This window comes from Gouania willdenowi, chromosome 6, assembly GCF_900634775.1.
Source record: "Gouania willdenowi chromosome 6, fGouWil2.1, whole genome shotgun sequence".
NCBI classification, from domain to species: Eukaryota; Metazoa; Chordata; class Actinopteri; order Blenniiformes; family Gobiesocidae; genus Gouania; species Gouania willdenowi.
This window is the reverse complement of record NC_041049.1, coordinates 7,869,659-7,889,466: the sequence shown is the minus strand read 5'-3', so window position 1 is coordinate 7,889,466 and position 19,808 is coordinate 7,869,659. Positions and strand designations below refer to the sequence as shown.

Here is a 19,808-nt window from a genome sequence, read left to right as displayed (position 1 = left end):
GAATCATTTTTTTCCCAACACCCCTACTATCTATCTATTAACGGGAAAAAAATATGTCCTTTGCTATTTACTGCTATTGTTGAGTTGTGAGAGTTTAATATAAAAACTATAGTCATATGTCATAATACAGAACCAGAAGTTCGTACAGTATAGCCCATTCTCCAGCCTCTAAGACAATCATTTACCCCTGGTATTAAATAAAGTTCTTGAACTGTCTTTTATTTCACTAGCAGAAGATGATGTGAGTGATGGAGTCAGACTTACATAAGCTTCGTAGTCACATGACTGAAAGATGAGCTTCTCGGGGTGATGCTGCCAGTACTGGACTGGAGTGGATGACGTGGCCTCGTTGGGTGGACGTAAAGTGATGGGCTCACACCATTCACCAGCCTGAAACCATGAGAAGCACAAACTTCAGGATTAAACCATCAACAGGATCAATGACAACTCAATTAGAGCTGTTTTCACTCTATTATTAAACTCACAGGTTTAAACACAGGAAATACCTTCATGTTCTCAGTGGAAAACAATATGTTTGGAACCTCATTACTACGTAAATGACCCCACATGAATAAAGCTATTATCAAAGCAGTGATGGAGCATTTTCAGCATCTGATGTTTCCTTAAGTGAGATGTGATAAATGTATGTAAAAAAAAACCCAATATTAAACAGTTGTCTTCATAATTACCCTTAAAGGGGACATATCATGTTAAATCCACTTTTTTAGCCCTTAAATGCATTTTGTTGTATATTTAGAGTGTTTAGAAGTACAGAAAAGTTCAAATTAGTCTCTTCAGGTGCTCCGTTGATATCTTTATATTCTGTTTTGGTCATATTTTTCAATCTGTTTCGATTTTTCTATTCTCTATTACGTTTTTTGAACAATAACGTCACAGTATTTGCAGCGGAACTGCCAAATTAGCACATCAACTCCAGGCCCAACACTTCGAGCAATCCGCCATTTTTATTTCTCGCTTTTATTTTGTAGTCCAAGCTCAAGGATGCCAAAGTTACGAGAGGATAAGTCAAAATGTTGGGTTGTTGGATGTAGTAACTCACACGCTTCATTACACCGTCTCCCAGCATCAGAACCTTTTCAAAGTGCCTGGTTGAGTTTTATTTTTCACGGAAATGTACCCACATCTGTGGGTAAGCGAAGCACTTCAAGGATGACTGCTTCATCAACCTCCACCAGTATAAAGAAGGATTTGCCGAAAGACTTTGTCTGATTGAGGGTTCAATTCCTTCTATCTTTGGAGACGACGAACAGAGCACTTCGGTAAGCTGTAAATAACGCTAAAAAGTGTGATGATAAGACGTCCCTGTCATTGTTTTGTTAGCATTAGCAGTTGCACCGTCTTCATATGTTAGCGCTGTGTGCACGTTTTAGATCCTTGATGATATGGCCTACGTGGTTTAATTTAAGTCTAAAGTTTTCATTAGTCATTTCATTTTGCCGTTTTTGTCTCCAAAAAGACTGTATTAAAATGCATTTCGTGACGTTAGCTTGGTGCTAGCGTTAGCTCACTTGTTAGGGTTCTGCAGGTTCATCATCTTCATTTTCATCTCGCTCCGCCGGGTCAGACTCTGGCTCAAACATGTAAAGCTGGATGGACAAGTCTTCTGTTGTTGACATTTTGTAAATAACGTGTGAATAAACCAAATATATTTACCAAAGGTGGATGATATATCGTGTGATAAGTAGTCCTGGGCAATATATCGAGATTCGAGATATGTTGAGATTAGTGTTTTGGCAATATTGAAAATCACAATATCACCTACAATGATATATTTTTGTATTAAAATACTCATTCCAAGAGTCATTGCTGACACACTCACTCACACGTGCTGTCCCCTATAGGAGAAAAAGCCAAAACTCGCACATTTTGTGCAGCCATTTGTCAATAAATGCACATTTAACTCTAAATTGAGCTGATAAGACTTCATTGAGTTAAAAATATCAAGATATAATTTCCAGAAAAAATATTGAGATGTGAGTTTTGGTTGATATCGCCCAGCCCTAGTGACAATATATTCAGATATTAAAACGTCAGAAGACTTATCGCTGAGGGTACGAGTGGTTTTGTTTTTATATGTACATTATTAATTATTATACTCAGAGTAAGTATGTCTGGGGTTAATGTCAAATAAAAGCATGTTTATTTTCTCAACTGCATTTTATTTCTTTCCTTTCAAAAAATATTGTATCGTATCTTTTTGCTGAGCCCATTATTGTATATGGAGTCAGAATGTGAAGTCAGTGAATCGTCCATCCCTAATATATTCTATATACTAAAGCCTGAGTGATTAATCAGGCCGATTTGAGCGATCACTGATTAATCACTATACTTATTAATCACCAGTAATGATTACAAAATTCCAACACTGGGAGAAATCACTAGTTCATTGTTTACAGTTACTTTCTGTCTGTTTTAAATTAAAAAAATGAATAAATGTATCCATGTTTATCGTTTGAGATTTGAGCTATTTTATTTTTTTTACATTTATTAAATACAGTTTGCCTTTTCTCATTTTTCCAGTGTCTCTACAGTCCTTAAGTTGACAGTGTTACTGATTAAAGTTCTGCTTCTTTTGTCTTGAATTATATTTTGGGTATTAGAAGAATTTGTGTTCATGTACATTATACATATACAACAATACTGTAGTTGCTATTGTTATTTAAATCATTATTTAAATAATATTTTGGGTTTATGACAATTTGCGTTAAAAATGTGATACAAAGACATAAATTTGTAATTTTCTGCTCCTTCTATGAACCTTATGGTATCTCTGGTGCAAAGGTAATATAATATATCTTTATGTTTAGTGATGAAATCTATCTTACTTAGACAGATGTGTCTTATCTTTACACATCTGCATCTCTAATCTCTCCTCCTGCAGACTGATCAGTGGGTGTTTGAGAAAAACGGAGCGACGACACACACACACACACTCAGGAAATCAGCGTGCACTGATGAGCGGTGTGACTCGCACCATGACACAGAAAGACCCTAATTACACCAAACCCAAACACAGCTGCTGCTTCAGACGCCTGCACGTTTCTCTGCGTCTGAATTACTTTCTGCTGATTGGAAACTTCACATTTTGATTGAAAGTGATACAGAAGATAAGAATTGGAGGCTTTGCTGTTTTTCCGACGCTGGAAAGCTTCTTGTGGGTTAGTGGCTGAAGATAAACAGCTTTTTGTTTTTTTTGTTTTCAATAAAGTAAAAGTTTCTGATTGTGTTTGAGAGCAAAGAAATCAAATAGACTTTGTCACATCATTTCTGGAAGTTGATTTTTATGAATGTTACAGATTTTACATCAAAGCAGCTGTGAAGAAGATCAGATTTTTTGTGTGTAAATTTAGACATGTATTTGAGCAGTTGGTGGGGGAAGTATTTTAACTAGTTTGTCGCCTTTTGTCAGTAAATAAAAACCAGGGAAAACCCAAAACTCACACAATACATTCTGCATTGTTAACCTGATTAATAATAAATCATTAATCATTAAAAGTATGAAAAGGTAATAGAAAACTTGATGAATACGTGATGTTGGGAGAGGGTTGGTTGTCAACAAGCATGGATTTAAATATTGTGCATTCTTTAAATAAAAAAAAAAAAGGTATTCACTGACGCAACAATTCTACGCTGTATTTTATACAAAAACAGCCCAATTGAACACAATATAAAGGTTTGTTGAACAAAGAGCAGATCAATCATTTGTTTTGTCCTAGATTTAATCTGGTGGGAGGCTAAATCTAATTTCTGAGGCATTACCAAGGAAAAAAACAACTTTCTCTTTGGATGTTTTAGCTTGTGATGCTGTGACTGCGTGTGTCCATATTTGCCTGTTGACTGTGGAGAATGTAGCTTAACTCAGTGGTTCACAAACAGGGGGGCGTGCCCCCAAATAGGGCATGATGTCATGATGGGGGGGCACTGGAAAGACTTTGCTGAACCTTAAGCAGGCACTTTATAATCAATAGCTTTATTGCTGTTCTATAATATGTGACTACAATGTTATTTCTATGAGATATTATTGTTTTTTTTTTAATTGACCCTTTTTTATTATTTTCTTTTGTTTACGATACAGCAGAAAATGTTTTTCATGGACAGCATCCACATGCTTTATCTCAGCAAACATCAAACCACGGTTAAAAGTCAAATAAAAGCTTGGTTATTTTTATTTTGGTCTTTTTTTTTTGTTTTCTTTCCACAAATATCGTATTGTATCGTTTTGTATCGCATCATATTGTGATCTAAGTGTATCGTCCCAACCCTATTCACTACTGAATACAGGCACATGTGAAGTGAAAACAGGTCCACGACCCACAGCTTGAAAACACAACATGCTGAAAGACAAACATTCAGCTCCGTTTCTCCATTTCTCCATCGTTCACAGATTCATTTTCAATCCAAACCCTTTTCTACTTTCTTCTCTTCATCGTGTACGTTTGTATTTAATTGTCTTGTGTGTGTGTGCGTGTGTGCGCGTGTGTGTGTATCAGCTCCTGCTGCAGATAAGGCAGGTCTTATTTGATCTTATCTCACTCCTGAGTGGTTTTCTATATCTGAGGCTGGATCCATACGATTCCCCCAGAGACGTACGCTGAGTACGCTCCACTTCTCCACTGTTGATTCACCAACTCAACAAACCCTGTTGTTGTGCTATTGGATCTGTTAGTGATTTATATCACCTAGATTTTTTATATAGCTTATTCTGCCAAGAAAAACTGGAGCCAGCTGAGTGAGGACGGTCCATTGCACGACAGAGCATGTTTTATTTTAAACTTTAACATGTTAATAATACATGTTGTAATAATATAATATATTATAATTCTTGGTTAGTTGTGATCTTTATCAGTAGCTGTATTGCTGTGATGTTGTGTTTTTGGGATGCAGCACGAAAACTCTGTCTTTATTTCACTTGTGAGTCTTGAGATTGAAAAGTTAAGGAAACGCTGCTACAAGATAATTGGATTTAAGATTGGAAAAGAAAACCTGCAGCAAACAGTGCGCTGCAGGTTATTAAAGGGGACGTCCAACGCTTGGACAATAACGTCCTGTAATACCAGACACACCTGTAGTAGTCGCCGTGAGTTGGAAAGCATTCAAAGTAATCACATTACAATGACATTAAATCTAAATAAGAAAAACTTTTTACTTTTACATTTTATTTATGCTGTAATTTCCTTTTCTACACATTATGTACTAGGGCTGAACAATTTTGGAAAAAACTGTAATTGCGATTTTTTTCCTCAATATTGCAATTGCGATTTAATATGCGATTATTTTTTCAAGGGTCTCTTGTCATGTATTTTTCAATGAACACAAGCAATAAATCAATTTGTTTCACAATAAACAATTTCAGATTTATTTAAACTTCAAATAAATATAAAACACACATTTTAAAGCCCAGATTACAACAATAAAGCAAACAAATATGTGGCTTTACCTGTTCAACATATAGAAAGATTGCACTTTTTGTAGTGTAGATCTTTGACAGTATGTGCAGACAAAAAAATTAAAAAACGCAGCCTTTGCGATTAGAAAATTGTGGTTTATGATATTGCAATAATATTGCAAATGCAATTAATCGTTCAGCCTTATTCTGTACCACTGTAAAGCCAATTTATTTACATATATTATTATGTTTTAAAAAAAAAACAGCTAATGAGAGAATATATTGAAACACTGGTGACCCCCAAACATTGGGTCGTGGACCATTTGGTTCTGAACTGACAAATATATTGAAATGTATTTTATTTTCATGGGTGTTTCGCGTATTTAATTTTGAAAAATGACCACTTCCACTTGTGCGTGCATCACTCCATTATTTGAATGCACTCCACTCTCCACTGCACTGGTACGCAGACACTTTTTTATGGTGTGATACTAATCTATGTCTAGAGTGTGACCCGTGTTACACCCAATGTGAAGTGTAAACCAGCAGAACGTGATGTCGATCCTGAGTGTAGGAGGATGTAGGTATAGAAAGAAGATGGAGACATAGTGCTTTGAGATGACTTTGTTGTAATTTGCGCTACATAAACAAAGTTGAATTGAACTGAATTGAATAGTTTAGTGTGTGTTCCTAAGCTACGTTCAGACAGCAGTTCTTAATGCACAATTCACATGTTTTAAGTAAAAAAAAATTGTGTCACAATAAATGCGACTTTGACCAATTTAGAATATGAACTAAATGCGACCCTGAAGTGAAGTAAAACACATCCTGAGGTAATACGGAGGCATGAGTGTAGCACGTTATATAAAATATAAAAATATTTATTAGTTCTAAGATCTCGCTCTCCTTTCACTGTCCACTTTCCACTCACTCCTCTATCATGGCTTCTTTCCCCCGCCCTTCCTCCTGGGATGCAATGACGTAAAGGTTGGATAAATGCAACCTGGCAGGTATCAGATTTAGGAGCACATATGAAAGTGTCCTGGGTCGGATTCTACAACATCTGATTTGTTCTGTTCAAACTTTCTTTAACAGAAAACAGACTTAGGTCACATTTGTGGGCAGTCTGAACGTAGCCTTAGTTGCAGGGGAATTCAACTCTCGTCGTCGAGGGTTGGATTCCTGAGACTTTTAGACGTGTCCCTGCTCCAACACATGCACTTGAATGAAATGAATGGTTCGTTATCATGCTTCTGCACAGCTTGATGACAACACATTGGTTTCAACCGAGTGTTTGTTCTTAGTCACATTGATAAAGTTTTCTTAATCCCATGTTACTATGTTAAGGTTTCATTTCATCAGACAACTGTTCCTCAGGAAATCCACTTTGATCTTTTGACATGTTTAGACTATCAACTGCCAGTCTTTGTCGGAGGTGTCTGCTGATCGCTTTGATGTCTCCCTTGATGTTTGCTTTGATGTTCCCTAATATTTCAAGCAAGATTCGTTTTGACTTCTTTTTTAAAAGTATGTTAAGGTTTCATTTCTTTAGAAATAAATAAACATTGTTGTCGGGAATTGTTGCGTGGAAGTCAAGGAAACTTCAAAGGAAACATCAAAGCGATCAGCAGACGCCTCTGACGAAAACTGGCAGTTGACAGTCGAAACATTTCAGGAGACACAGTGGATTTCCTGAGGAACAGTTGTCTGAATAAATGAAACCTTAACATATTATTCAAAAAGAATCTTGCTGGAATTTTTACCCATGATACCGCTAAACTGCAGCTTGGTGGCTAATTTTAAAATGCTAAGTGTATTTCACATCCAAAAAGGAAGAATAATAGAGATATGTAATGGTTTTAAGGCAACAGCCCTTAACCTAAAACAACAAGTACTTTAGTGCAAACACTGCAGTTTTATGGCACAATAAAGAACCTCCTGTATGTTTAATAGCTCAGAAATGAATTGGACCTCATTGTGATTTAAAGTAAGAACCATAATCCCCATTCATGGTGTTCTCATTCATCCCTCCCTCCCTCCACACTCACCATGCTGACTTGAGCCATCTGTCTCTCCAGCTTGGATCTCGGCACGTCCTCGAAGTAGTTGTCGTTGCTGCGCTGCCTGCGCCGGGCGTCCGCCTGCATGATGAGGTGCTGCACGTCCAGAGATCCACCCGGGACCCCCGCCGTGTACACTGTCGGGCCAACCGCGGGGCTGAGCTGCGGAGGGGTGTGGTTTCCCCCTGGCTCCTGGGCCAAAGTGGGTGTGTCCAGATCCAAGGATGGATCGCAGGGAAACAAGAGAGTTCATTCATCATTTTAAAATGTGATAGCAGTTTATTTTTCAAGCAACATTTTGGAAGACTGCTTTCAGTCCTTCCTATTCTGTGGATTCAATAAGAAGGAGATATCTTTGATTGAAGGACCTTCTCTTTCTTCCTAATCCTGAGCTACATTCTGTTCTTCCACCCAATGAACACACAGTCTTCTGCTACTGTTTGTTCTATATTTCGGAGCAAACGCAGCCATCTGCGCTCAAGCGTGCTTGAACACATCGGGGCTCACACTCCGCCTGCAGCGCAATCCTATTTCACCCCAGTTAAAAGAAACTAAACTTGAAGTAAAGCAGGTTAGATTTTCAATCAATGAATAAATCAGTGACTCATTAAGGCAGGGGTGTCAAACTCATTTTAGTTCAGGGGCCAAATACCAAGCTGTTTGGTCACCAGTGGGCCACAGATTTTACACAGGAAAACGAGTGATTTCAACATTATTGTGCCCTAGTTTGTACTTCTACGTACACATAAAATACAAAATATATAAGAAACCAAGCAAAAGTGATGGATATCAGGATTTTAATTTTAAATTTCCTAGATTTTGTGACCAATTTCTATTAAGGGAAATATCATGTCATATCTCGAGAAAAATGTAAGAATTTTGTAAGAATTTTGAGTTTTTTCAACTGTTTAACATTAAAAAATAATGCAATAATGCAATGTAAGCACTGTGAACCCCTGCAAATGCTGTTTCATTTGCACAATGATTAATGTTTTCTCTGTCATTTTTAATATCTCCTGCTGGCTGAATTAGATGCTCCAAAGGGACGGATTTGGGCCCCCGGGCCACGAGTTTGACACATGTGCATTAAGGGCAATAAGAAGCAGGATAATAATCAGCATTTACTTATACTGTATTATTTTGTTGTGAAAACAGATTTTACATTAAAAATGTCTACTTGGATCATGACAACGTATTTGTTGGTGCTAGGTTAAAAAAAGAGATCAGGTCTGCTGACTCTGACACTATTTAAATCACTTCATAAAACATACTTTTAGCGGAGAGCCTTCTCTGATTTTAAGTAACTTCTAACTTGCTTTTATGTTTCTGTTTATTCAACTGTTTTATTCTCTGGCCAAGACTCTATATATTTGATTTTCTATTGTGTAGTTGCCTTTGGAAAGCTTTGTAACATCCATCCATCCATTTTCTTCCGCTTATCCGTTGCAGGGTCGCGGGGGCAGCATCCTTAGCAGGGAGGCCCAGACTTCCCTTTCCCTAGCCACTTGATCCAGCTACTACAGGGGCATCCCGAGGCATTCCCAGGCCACCGAAGAGACATATTGTCTCCAGTGTGTCCTGGGTCTTCCCAGAGGTCTCGTTCTGGAGGAACGTGACCTGAAGGCCTCACTAGGGAGGTGTCCAGGGGGGCATCCTAATTAGGTGCCCAAGCCACCTCATCTGGCTCTTTTCAATGCGGAGGAGCAGCGGCTCTACTCTGAGCCCCTCCCGGATGACGGGAGGGGCTCTAAGGAAGAGCCCAGCCACCCTACGCAATGTTGTTCTTTCGGTCATGACCCAAAGCTCATGACCATGGGTGAGGGAAGGAACGTAGATTGACTGGTGAATTAAGAGCTTTTTCTTTCAGCTCAGCTTCCTTTTCACCACGACGGATCGATGCAGACTCTGCATCACTGCAGACGCCGCACCAATCCGCCTGTCAATCTCTCGCTCCATCCTTCCAACACTCGTGAACAAGACCCCGAGGTACTTTAACTCCTCCCCCTCCGCTTTGTAACATATAACAATAAAGTGTATTATTATTATTACTACTAATAATAATACATTTTCCATTGAATGGCCGACATTGATTCATAAAATCTTAAAATTGATAATTTAATATGCATATTCTACCATGTGTAATGCAGTGATGTAAACATTAATATCTTAATACAGCACCAAGTTATAGTTCATTTCTACTACTTACAACATTACTTCTCTGAAAATCTCTTTCATAATTAAGTAAAATAATCAACCGGATGAAAAATGGAATGTAATCGTATTGAAGCGAGCAATTGTGAATCGAACTGAATGGATTTGGGAAATGTGAATCGATACCAGGTTTAGACATTAAATGATTTCTACAAGTGCTCCACAACTAAAAGGCTGTGTAATTATTGCAATATGTATCATGAATATTATAATAAACTTTATTTATAGAGCACTTATCAAACAAAGTACTGTACATAAAAAAATAATAAAAAATGCACGGTCAATATAGTTTACGTTGCACTATTACGAAGAGAGAAATGAGACTCGAAAAAAATACTGTGCAACAAGAAGATCCATGAAGATGCTTTTGTGTTTGTGTGTGTGTGTGTGGGTGTGTGTGTGTCATGGGCCTTCGCTCACCCGTAAAGAAATAGCCCTCGGTGGTTTCTGAGGGGTGTCGTCGTGTAGTCGGTCGCCCAATGAGGCCAGAATCCGTTTTCTGTGTCCGATGAGGCCGATCTTTAAAACCTGAAGAGACACACACAGTAAAATGAACACATGCAGCTCTCCAGAGTGAAAGCCACACCTGCATAAAGGTAGGTGATCATCATCATCATCATCATCATCATCATCATCATCATCATCATCAGTCTTTATAGCTGCAATCCGGTGAAACTCTTGATGAAAGCTGCACTAAGGAGTACGAGGAGTCACTTTTTCATAGCGACATATCTTGAACATTTAGCTCATTTATCTTTCATTTGAGACGGAAATTCATGTAAAACAGCATGTTCTATAATATCATTGTTAAAATGTGTACAGATTAAAAATGGATCTAAATGTAAATGTTAAATTTAAATCTAAATGTAAATGTTAAATCTAAATCCATCCATCCATCCATTTTCAGACCCACTTCTTGTTTTATCTCCGGCTCACGCTGGGCGGTGGGCGGGGGTGCACCCTGGATAGGGTGCCAGTCCATCGCAGGGCTACACAGACACAGACAACCACTCACATTCACTTCTACAGGCAATTTAGAGACTCCAATCAACCTAACAGTCAGAGAACATGCAAACCCCACACAGAGAGGACCCAAGTGTCCACCCCAGAGCTTGAGCCCAGGACCTTCTTGCTGTGAAGTGTGCTAACCACTAAGCAACCGTGCACCTAAATGTAAATCTAAATGTTAAATTTATATATAAATCTTACAGTTGAATCTACTGTAACTATAAATGTTTGCCAAGTGTAAAGCTAAATGTTTAGAAATCATGCAAAGTGGGCAGGTCAGAATCCCGCTCTAGCCAAGTCATTGCCATAGTGTCCTTGGGCAAGGCACATCGCCTCGTATGAATGTGGTGTGTGAGTGAGTGAGTGTTGGTAGTGGTCGGAGACGACAATGGCGTACTATGGCAGCCTCGCTTCGGTCAGTCTGCCCAAGGGCAGCTGTGGCTACAATAGTAGCTTACCACCACTAAGTGCGGTGTGAAAGAAGAATGCCATGTGAAGCATTTTGAGTGACCAAAATAAGGCACTATATAAATCCAATCCATTATTATTATTACGAAATAGATTTAGATTGAACATTTAGATTGAACATTTAGATTGAACATTTAAATTCAACATTCAGATTTAGATTTAACATATAGATTACATTTTCATGTTTACACATTTTTGACAATGATATAGAACATGTTGTTTTAAATGAATTTGTCTCAAATGAAAGAAAAATAAGCTAAATGTTCAAAATAAGTCGGCTATGAAACAGTGACCTAGTTTTTACATGTGGCAGCCCATAAAGGAGAGTATAATGATGTTAAATCCCCATCAGCTCACACATGTTTACGGTGAATATTACACAACTCGGACACTTTTCTTTCCTGTTAAAGATCAAAGCCTGCAATGCAAACACCAACTTTAATTTATTACGCTACATCCAGATGGAGCAACACGCACTGATAGGAAAACATCCACGAAAGACTAATTAATTCAATTGTTTTCCACTTTGGTAATGAACTAATCCTTTTCTTGCATTTTAAATAAACAGAAATTAAATCCTCAGGCTGTAAAACAAATTAGTTTTTAGTCACAAAAATGAGAATTTGTGGACAAATGCGACCTGACAAAAGAGAAGAAAACCTCGTATTTCTCGACATGCAAACTGTAAAATAAACCAGACAACTGCTTTGCATATCTTAACCAATGTTTCAACATCTGAAATTAAACTCTTCTCTAATAAAAACAAGCTAATTAAGTCAGGAGAGAAAATTACGTGCCTTTGTGTAATTTAATGCAACAATAAATCATTTTTTATCTCGTCAGTCTTTATGTTATGCAGTAAATGCATTATAAAGCTATTTCACCAAAAAGGACATTTCTCCAAATATAATATAGACATTTCTCGAGTGTTTTCCTATTGAATTGCCACATTATAATAAAAACACAGTCACTTTTTGCTCCGACAGCCATAAATTTCCAAACCAACAATATGAGAATGTGGCGAGTTTGTAATTGTCTATTGATTCTCCCCAGGCGCCCATTACACCGACGCTAACAGAGACGCACACATTCATTCTCACCAGGCGTCCACTCACTGTACCAGTTACAGGCTGATGGCCTTTTTTTATTATTACAGCGTTGGACAAGAACGTGGCAGTCGTCTCTCCTCTGCAGGGAGGTTTTTCACACCCAACGTCAGTAAACAACAGTATTTCATAGCTTCGTCTGACAGATGTGTGAGAATTAAACGGCCTGATGTGATTGTTTGGGTCTTTGGGGGAAAAAAAAGGTGGTAATGAGCTGGATGTGAGGTCTCACTCTCAGGCTGAGGACTCTTCCAACACCTTTGCTTTGTGTCGATGAAAAATAAAAATATCCGTTCAGCTCTGGATGTGATGATAGGGTAAAAGTGTGATTCCCAACCAGGGGTACACGTACCCCAAGGGGAACAGGAGCACATTGCAGGGGGTACTCGGAAACATTTATCTATGATTTCAAAATAAAAGGAAAACGTTTCCAGTTTCTTTGAAGGCTATTTGTTCACACCATATTTCTACCTTTGATTGTATCTTTTAGTCGCTCTTTTATTCAGTTATTAATAACTTCATTGGATTGATTTTAAGCCAAACTCAAATGTTGCAAAATAGTTAGGATTCATTGACTGTTAATTAGGTTTCTGTTGTGATATATTTGGTCTGTGATTCCCAACCAGGGGTACGCGAACCCCGATGGGTACAGGAGCACGTTGCAGGGGGTACTCCAAAACATTTATGAATTTATCTAAAAAGAAATAATAGGAAAACAATCCTAAATTATTCATGGGCTATTTTTTGGGACAAATTTACTCCAAACTAACAGTACTATTGCTCAATAAAATACAGTATTTTCTTATAATTAAGTAAAATAGGATTAAATTATGCTGTAGAGGACTTCTGAAAACAGTATATAATATTTGATATATTTTACAAAGGAAATTGTATTTACTAACCATTGAAGTACCGGTGCGGTCTGATCCGTGCGTCAAGAGCGTTGGCCGTGCGAGCGCGCTCCTGATTTGTCGTCATATTCGCAAGAGTTGAACATATTCATATAACTGCTGTTACTGTTTCGCATAATGAAAGTCAATCAGAGTCTTTGTTGACGATGACGTCAGGCCCTCAACACGGACACCGGTCTGTTCACCCATTCAACCATGGAGTAGAAGCTGTGTGTGACCACCTGGAGCTGTATGACACGACCTTTATAACCGGGACTGGTGTCACGTACTGAGTTTACCTCCATACTGAGATTATAACCTTAACCTAATCCAGTTAATAAATAAAACACGTGTCCATTCACTTTGAAACCAAAATTAACCAAAATGAGCAAAAATATATTTTCCGGCAGTGCGCATGTGCGCGCATTCGCATATACAATCTCAGTACGATGCACACTCAGATACCGGACTAGGAAGGATTTGGCGTGGAGGAGAATCAGTGAGGAGGTGGTTGTAGCAGGTAAAAATTCTCTCTGTAGCACTGAGCTAGGATAGCATTAGCCGCTAATCACACCGGCTTTTTTCACTGGTGGTTTATGTTTATGAGAGGAGAAAAAGGAGCGCAGCAGGAGGTGAAACTCACGGAGTTGGATGTGTCGCTGGTGGGCGGTGCTTAGCCTCAAATGCGCATATGAAGCAAATGGAGACATTTTTGGATCCTGCAAAACCTGCGGAACGTTTCGTGCGGCAGACGCGTCCGGTGCCGCAGAAGACGGTGTGAATTGTGGAGAGGGAACACAGGACTAAAAGGGTTTGAAACTTCTGCCATAAAATATCATCCCTTATTTTGGCATTAAATGTTGCGTCACGTTTTGAGCCAATACTGGATGCAATTTGTTCCATATTTTTATTTATCTAACATTTTTTTTTCTGATTGAGTCAGTTTCCTATGTGGTTGTGCTTTTGCCAGATGAAGTCAAATTAATGATAATTGATTTAATACACAGTAGTATCGTCCAATATCATTTAAAAAATAGAAAATATTCAAAATAAATAAAAATATTTTATTAGCCATTTATAGAACAAAGCTAATTATTGAATTAATAGCTCATGTTGTAGTTCCAAACTTTTTCTGTTGCGCCTCCAAAACTTCAACAATATCTAACCTTTACTGAAAAAAGTAACAATTGTGACTATTAAAATTGAGCAAATAAATTAATAAATAAACATTTTTAAGTGAACACTACTTTGACTTTTTGTTTCTAAATACATAGATTAAAAATGTTTGTTGAGCTTTCTGTGTATTCTTTGTGAAAATTTTTATATTTTTCACACTAGATAATAATTATACATTTCAATATGTAATTATATTAAATAAAACAATACATATATGTATTACATATATCAATTTCAAGCTTCAACTATGGCTATTTGCTTTCCCAATCAGCACTTTGCTAAAAACACACACAAAATGAAACATAACACTGATGCTGACTCGTGGTGAGCGTCCCTTATTGTCATTTCTAAAAGCTGTCGACCCTGTGTGACGTTCTTCTACACCTTTAAACCGCTGTCTCCTCGCTCTGCATCTGTTAATGACTCACGTCTGCTGGGGAAACCTAAAAATGTACTCAGGAAGAAAGATTCACTGTAAGGGAACATAAATAAAGCATTTCCCCATGTATACAGAATGATGTTATTATGCAAATCACACACAAACAATCGATGCATAATTCATCAAGCTGTCCTGGGCTGTTTGAAAGAACACATTTGATATATTATAATAGTCATCCAATCAGTGAATCCAACACACACAGGAACATTATTCACACCCCTTTACTTCTATGTGGAATTAAAGACTGTTTTAGAAAACATTTAAGTTAAAAGTTTGCCCACATTCTTGTGTTGTTGTGAAACTTTGTTTTTCATTAATTCCCACTAACTGAACATAGTGTTAGTTGTAAAAAAAGATGTACATCAAAAGGAAAGGGACAGCTGAGCAGGGGATTGTGGGTAGTGAAGCTAATCAAACTAAATTAATTCTCCCTGCACCGATCGATGTTCAATCACTGCATAGTGCTGCTGGAACTACTTGTAAAGACACAAAGTCAACAATCGCACACAACTTAAGCCTGAGAATCTCTCCTGTCTCTGAAGTGAAGGTCAGAGCAGACAAAGAACATCATTCTGACGGCACTCACACCTCGTATCTGAGAAAAGAGGAATATTTATCCATCCATCTGCCAATTACTGTTGATGCTGAGCAGGAAAACTATATCTATCAGGACACACTTGTAAAATAGATGATTTATCTCAATGTGGTTCTCCTGACTAATAGAAAATGAAAATCTAAGAATTTAAAGGGAAGTTTGGTTTAAAATCTACTAAATGTTGTCATTAGAAGTTCTCCCACTGAGCAGACCAACGTTGAAATGACGTGATGAAGGAAATTGAGAAGAGTTGAAGTTGAAGTTGAACGTCTTTTTCAGACATCGTCTGGGTGTCCGTATAACGACGTATTCTAGACATCCCAAGAAGACGAAATAAGAAAGACGGCGCACGATGGATTCGATGCCCTGACCGTATGCTTTCAAGCACACTTCCTCACACATTGGAATGTTCTAGGTTTATTGAATCGTAGACGAAAGCCAAATGTCAATCTTTTTTATCGACATCATTTTTCAAAGGTACAGTTGTCAGTTATTTGAAACGTTTACCAAATTAATTTGCATTAAAATACATTTTAATAACTGTTTTGCACTGCAAGAGCATACAATACCATTAATTTTGGGAGTACTGTAATGTTTACAAGTCATTTTGATGATCTTGTTGTGTGTGACTTGCTCAGTGTGAGCTCAACATTAAATATTTCTTAATAAAAATCGCAGAGTAGAAGTGTGACGATAAATCACGATCCATTATCGATATGCTTGAGCTAAGTATCAATTTTTTTATTTATTTTTTTAATATTTTCTGCTTTTTCACTAAAATGTGCAGGTACGTCTTTACAGACATTTTGTCACTGTTTGTTGAAGGAACCAATATATTGTTTACTGGAATACTGCACTATAATGGTGTCACTGGTAAGAAAGAACCTATTTTTTGTTTACAGAAAGCACTAATGGAGATACTTATTCGTTTACATTGGTATGTTGACACTTATTTACAGAAATGTTGCACTAAAATAGTGTCACTGTTCATAGGACACTTTTTCAATTCATTGTCTTTCAGAGATATAAAATCAAAATTGCATTTTTTCACTTAATCTTTTTTTCTTGTTATGTCATAGACTATCGTAGATTGATTTCTTACCAATATACTGTATCTATCATTGCAGTATCGTCATATTGTGAGATAATCGTTATCGTGAGCTTTGCATCGCATACCGTATCGTATCGTATCGTGAGGTACCCACCTCTATCTCAGAGCATAATAAATGTTAATAAAATACACCTGGATATATACTTAGTGACTGTGGATAATACTGAATAATGATTTGTAATAAACAAAAGCACATACACAGGCATGCATGTGTCTGTATCTGTGTGTGATTACAAAGCTGTTTAAATTTCATATAAGAAGTGAAATCGCTTCAAACGTTGAACGTCGTATCAAGGTCCAGATGCCGACCTATTTTGGACGTCATATAGACGTCCAGATGTTGACCTGACGTGATATGAACATGATCTGGAGGTCCGTGGACGTTGGATGTTTAGTGGGCTGGGCTTAACATATGCCTTAATAAGCACAATATTCATGTTATTGTCTTTAAAAGATGAGCCTTATTTACAGTTTAGGTCCGTTGGCCACCATGTTGAATTGCCATAAAGTGTGGCTACTACTTCATATCATTAACTCCAATGGGTTGTGGCTTTGTTTGAATCAACACTGAGTGTTTATCATCTTTGATGTAATCATTCCATCATTTTTAGTGAGTTTGTGTCCATAATCAGTCTGCTTTAGTTTGTTTTTATCAGTCATAGTCAGATACTTCGTCTGCGCCATCATACGGCAGTAGCTATCGCTGTATCATCCCACAGAGGATCCCTTTAAGGCGATCATTATTTCTATCAAATGTGATATAAACAATACAATATTCACTATAATTACATCATTTTAGACATTTTATAAATAATAGATTTAAGAGTTGTTGTAAGAGCTGCTGCTGCAACACAGACCTAACCAGAAAGAAAGAAAGAAAGAAAGAAAGAAAGAAAGAAAGAAAGAAAGAAAGAAAGAACAATCGAACAAATGAAAGAAATAATAAAAAAGCGAAAGAGAGAAAAAGAAAGAAAGAAAAAAGAGACAAACAAATAATAAACAAATGAAAGAGATAGAGAGAGAAAGAAAGAACGAACAAATAAAGGAACAATGAACAAACAAATGAAAGAGGAGAAAAGAACAAAAGAGAGAAATAAAGAAAGACAGAAAGAATGAAAGAGAGGAATAAAGAAGAAACAAATGAATGAACAAACAAAAGAGAGAACAAATAAAAGAGAAAGAGAAAGAAGGAACAAACGCATAAAGGAACAACCGAACAAAAAAAGGAAAAGAAAGAACGAAAGAAAAAAGAGAGAAAGAAAGAACAAAGAAACAACCAGACAAATGAATGAAAGAGAGAAAAAGCGAACAAACAAATGAACAGACAAACAAAAGAGAGAGAAAGAAAGGAAGAAAGAAAGGAAGAAAGAAAGAAAGAAAGAAAGAAAAACAAACAGTTTGAATGTGCTAATGATTATTTAAATGTGACTCAAAGCTCTCTCATGTTCTCACTGTTAATCTTCAGGAGTTCATTTTTGTTTCTGATTCAACAGAAAAGAAGAATTTCTGCTCAACTTAAAATCAATGACTAATAAAAAGTATTTTATGGTTTGGTTTTGTTCTGTGTGAGGAAAGACCCTCAGGATTGACTTTTATTCCACACTATATGAAAAAATGACATCAATTATTCATTCATCTGTTGGTTCTCCTGAGGGCTAATGTCGTGACATTGTTGCTAACGCTGCTGTTTTAGGACGGGCATAAACACACACGCCTAGCACCGAGCGCGTGTGTGTTACACTTTCGCCTTATGCAACAGCTTCAACTTCAAATACAGTAAGAGCCTCAACCTAAGCTAGGAGTTCAACTGTCGCCATGGCAACACGGAGCTGCAGCGGGGAAGCAACAGTCGCAAACACACCCACACACACACACACGCGCGCACACACACACTAAAGGTCAACGTAGTAGAGGAATAAAAAGTGAAATCAGTTGTAGCTCAACCTGCTGTACCTCAGAGGATGAACATTATATTGTTATCCATGAAAGCGTGTGAACTTGAACGCAACGCGAGCATTATCGTTAAATAACAATCTCACTTTAACTGCAACTCCGGCCCATTTCCATTTAAATCATGTCCACGTCAGCTGTGTATTATATATTAGAAGCTAACAGGAGAAGTGCTGAGCTAACGCTACGCTGCACCTGATTCTTCCTTTGCTGTCACACTCATCATCACACCTTCATTTCGGCTCAACTCCACTGAAAGTACCAGGATGATCTAACCTTGAGAGGGAAACAATCGTACACTGGCTCTCAGCCGCACTCCACGCCAACGCTCTGAACGGGTGTGAAAACACTTGTGCCTGCACAGGTGAGAAATGCACTGTACTCTTTCATTATCGAAACAACAAAACAAATCCAAAAACACAGAAATCTGTTGGTTTGAGACCATGAATCACTTTTAAACGCTAATCAGACACACCATCAGTGAGTGAGCCACTATGCAAAGAGATATTCATCAGACTCTTCGAGACACCATTAGCCGTAGCATCAGAATCAAACCCACAACCTCTAGACAACACCTACCGTAGTTACAATAAATAAGTGCAAAGCACACAAAGTTAGAGATGTGAACACAGATCAGGATAGAACTATTGGGAACCATTGCTTTAAGTCAGAATATGTCGTTTGTTAGAAATCAACCATCAAACTAACACCATTAAAATGGTTTAAACTCAGTGTATTTATACAGACAAATTTTTGTTAAGTGTTTGTGTGTGTTGGGAGTCATTTTATGAATTTCTATTAGGGATGTAACGATTAATCGTAAGGCAGTTAAAAATCGATTCATAGGTATCACGGTTCATATCGATACTCTGAAAACTGAATCACAGTACCTTTTTTAAACAGCAGAGGGCGCTATCTATTTATCCTTCTCTTGTCCAGAAGCGTAGGCGGTGGGCGGAATCGCCTACTACTCTTAATATCATAAATGATTCCTTACCCCTTTAGCACCGAAAGCATATCTGTAATAATACGTGAATATCTGTAACAGTCACGTTTTTCTATTAGCTCTGTCTACTAGCGCATAGCATCTCTTCTTCACTGCAAGAATATCTGCATGCCAACCAACCACTGGGTTACCAGCGCCCTCTGCTGGTCCAAACAAATATCTGATGTACTGTAAATACAGTGCAATGACTGGTTTTTCTAAAGTCCAATTGTTAAGGCACAAAATACTTTTTTTGTTGCACTTTTAAAAAGAAAAAGAACTATTATGCAGGTTTGCATTATTTACTATAGAGCCAGAATATAAATGAATAGGCTTCTTCTTCATTCGTATTATTCCTTTCTTTATTTCATTCAGGATTTATTTTTACTTAAATTGCATTGT

The 19,808-nt window shown here is 37.4% G+C and overlaps 1 protein-coding gene across 5 annotated transcripts in view; it reads right to left on the bottom strand.

Annotated features, from left to right (window-relative positions):
• anks1b (ankyrin repeat and sterile alpha motif domain containing 1B) overlaps positions 1-19,808 on the bottom strand; it is a 298,928-nt gene that overhangs the window by 28,731 nt on the left and 250,389 nt on the right. For 4 of the 5 annotated variants that reach the window (XM_028451136.1, XM_028451140.1, XM_028451138.1 and 1 more), the window contains 3 exons: positions 10,099-10,206; positions 7,456-7,659; positions 265-390 (listed from right to left, as the gene is read on the bottom strand). In XM_028451136.1, coding sequence (XP_028306937.1) covers positions 265-390; positions 7,456-7,659; positions 10,099-10,206 — 438 coding nt within the window. The remainder of the gene's footprint in view (positions 1-264; positions 391-7,455; positions 7,660-10,098; positions 10,207-19,808) is intronic. The other variant, XM_028451137.1, reaches the window with a different exon arrangement.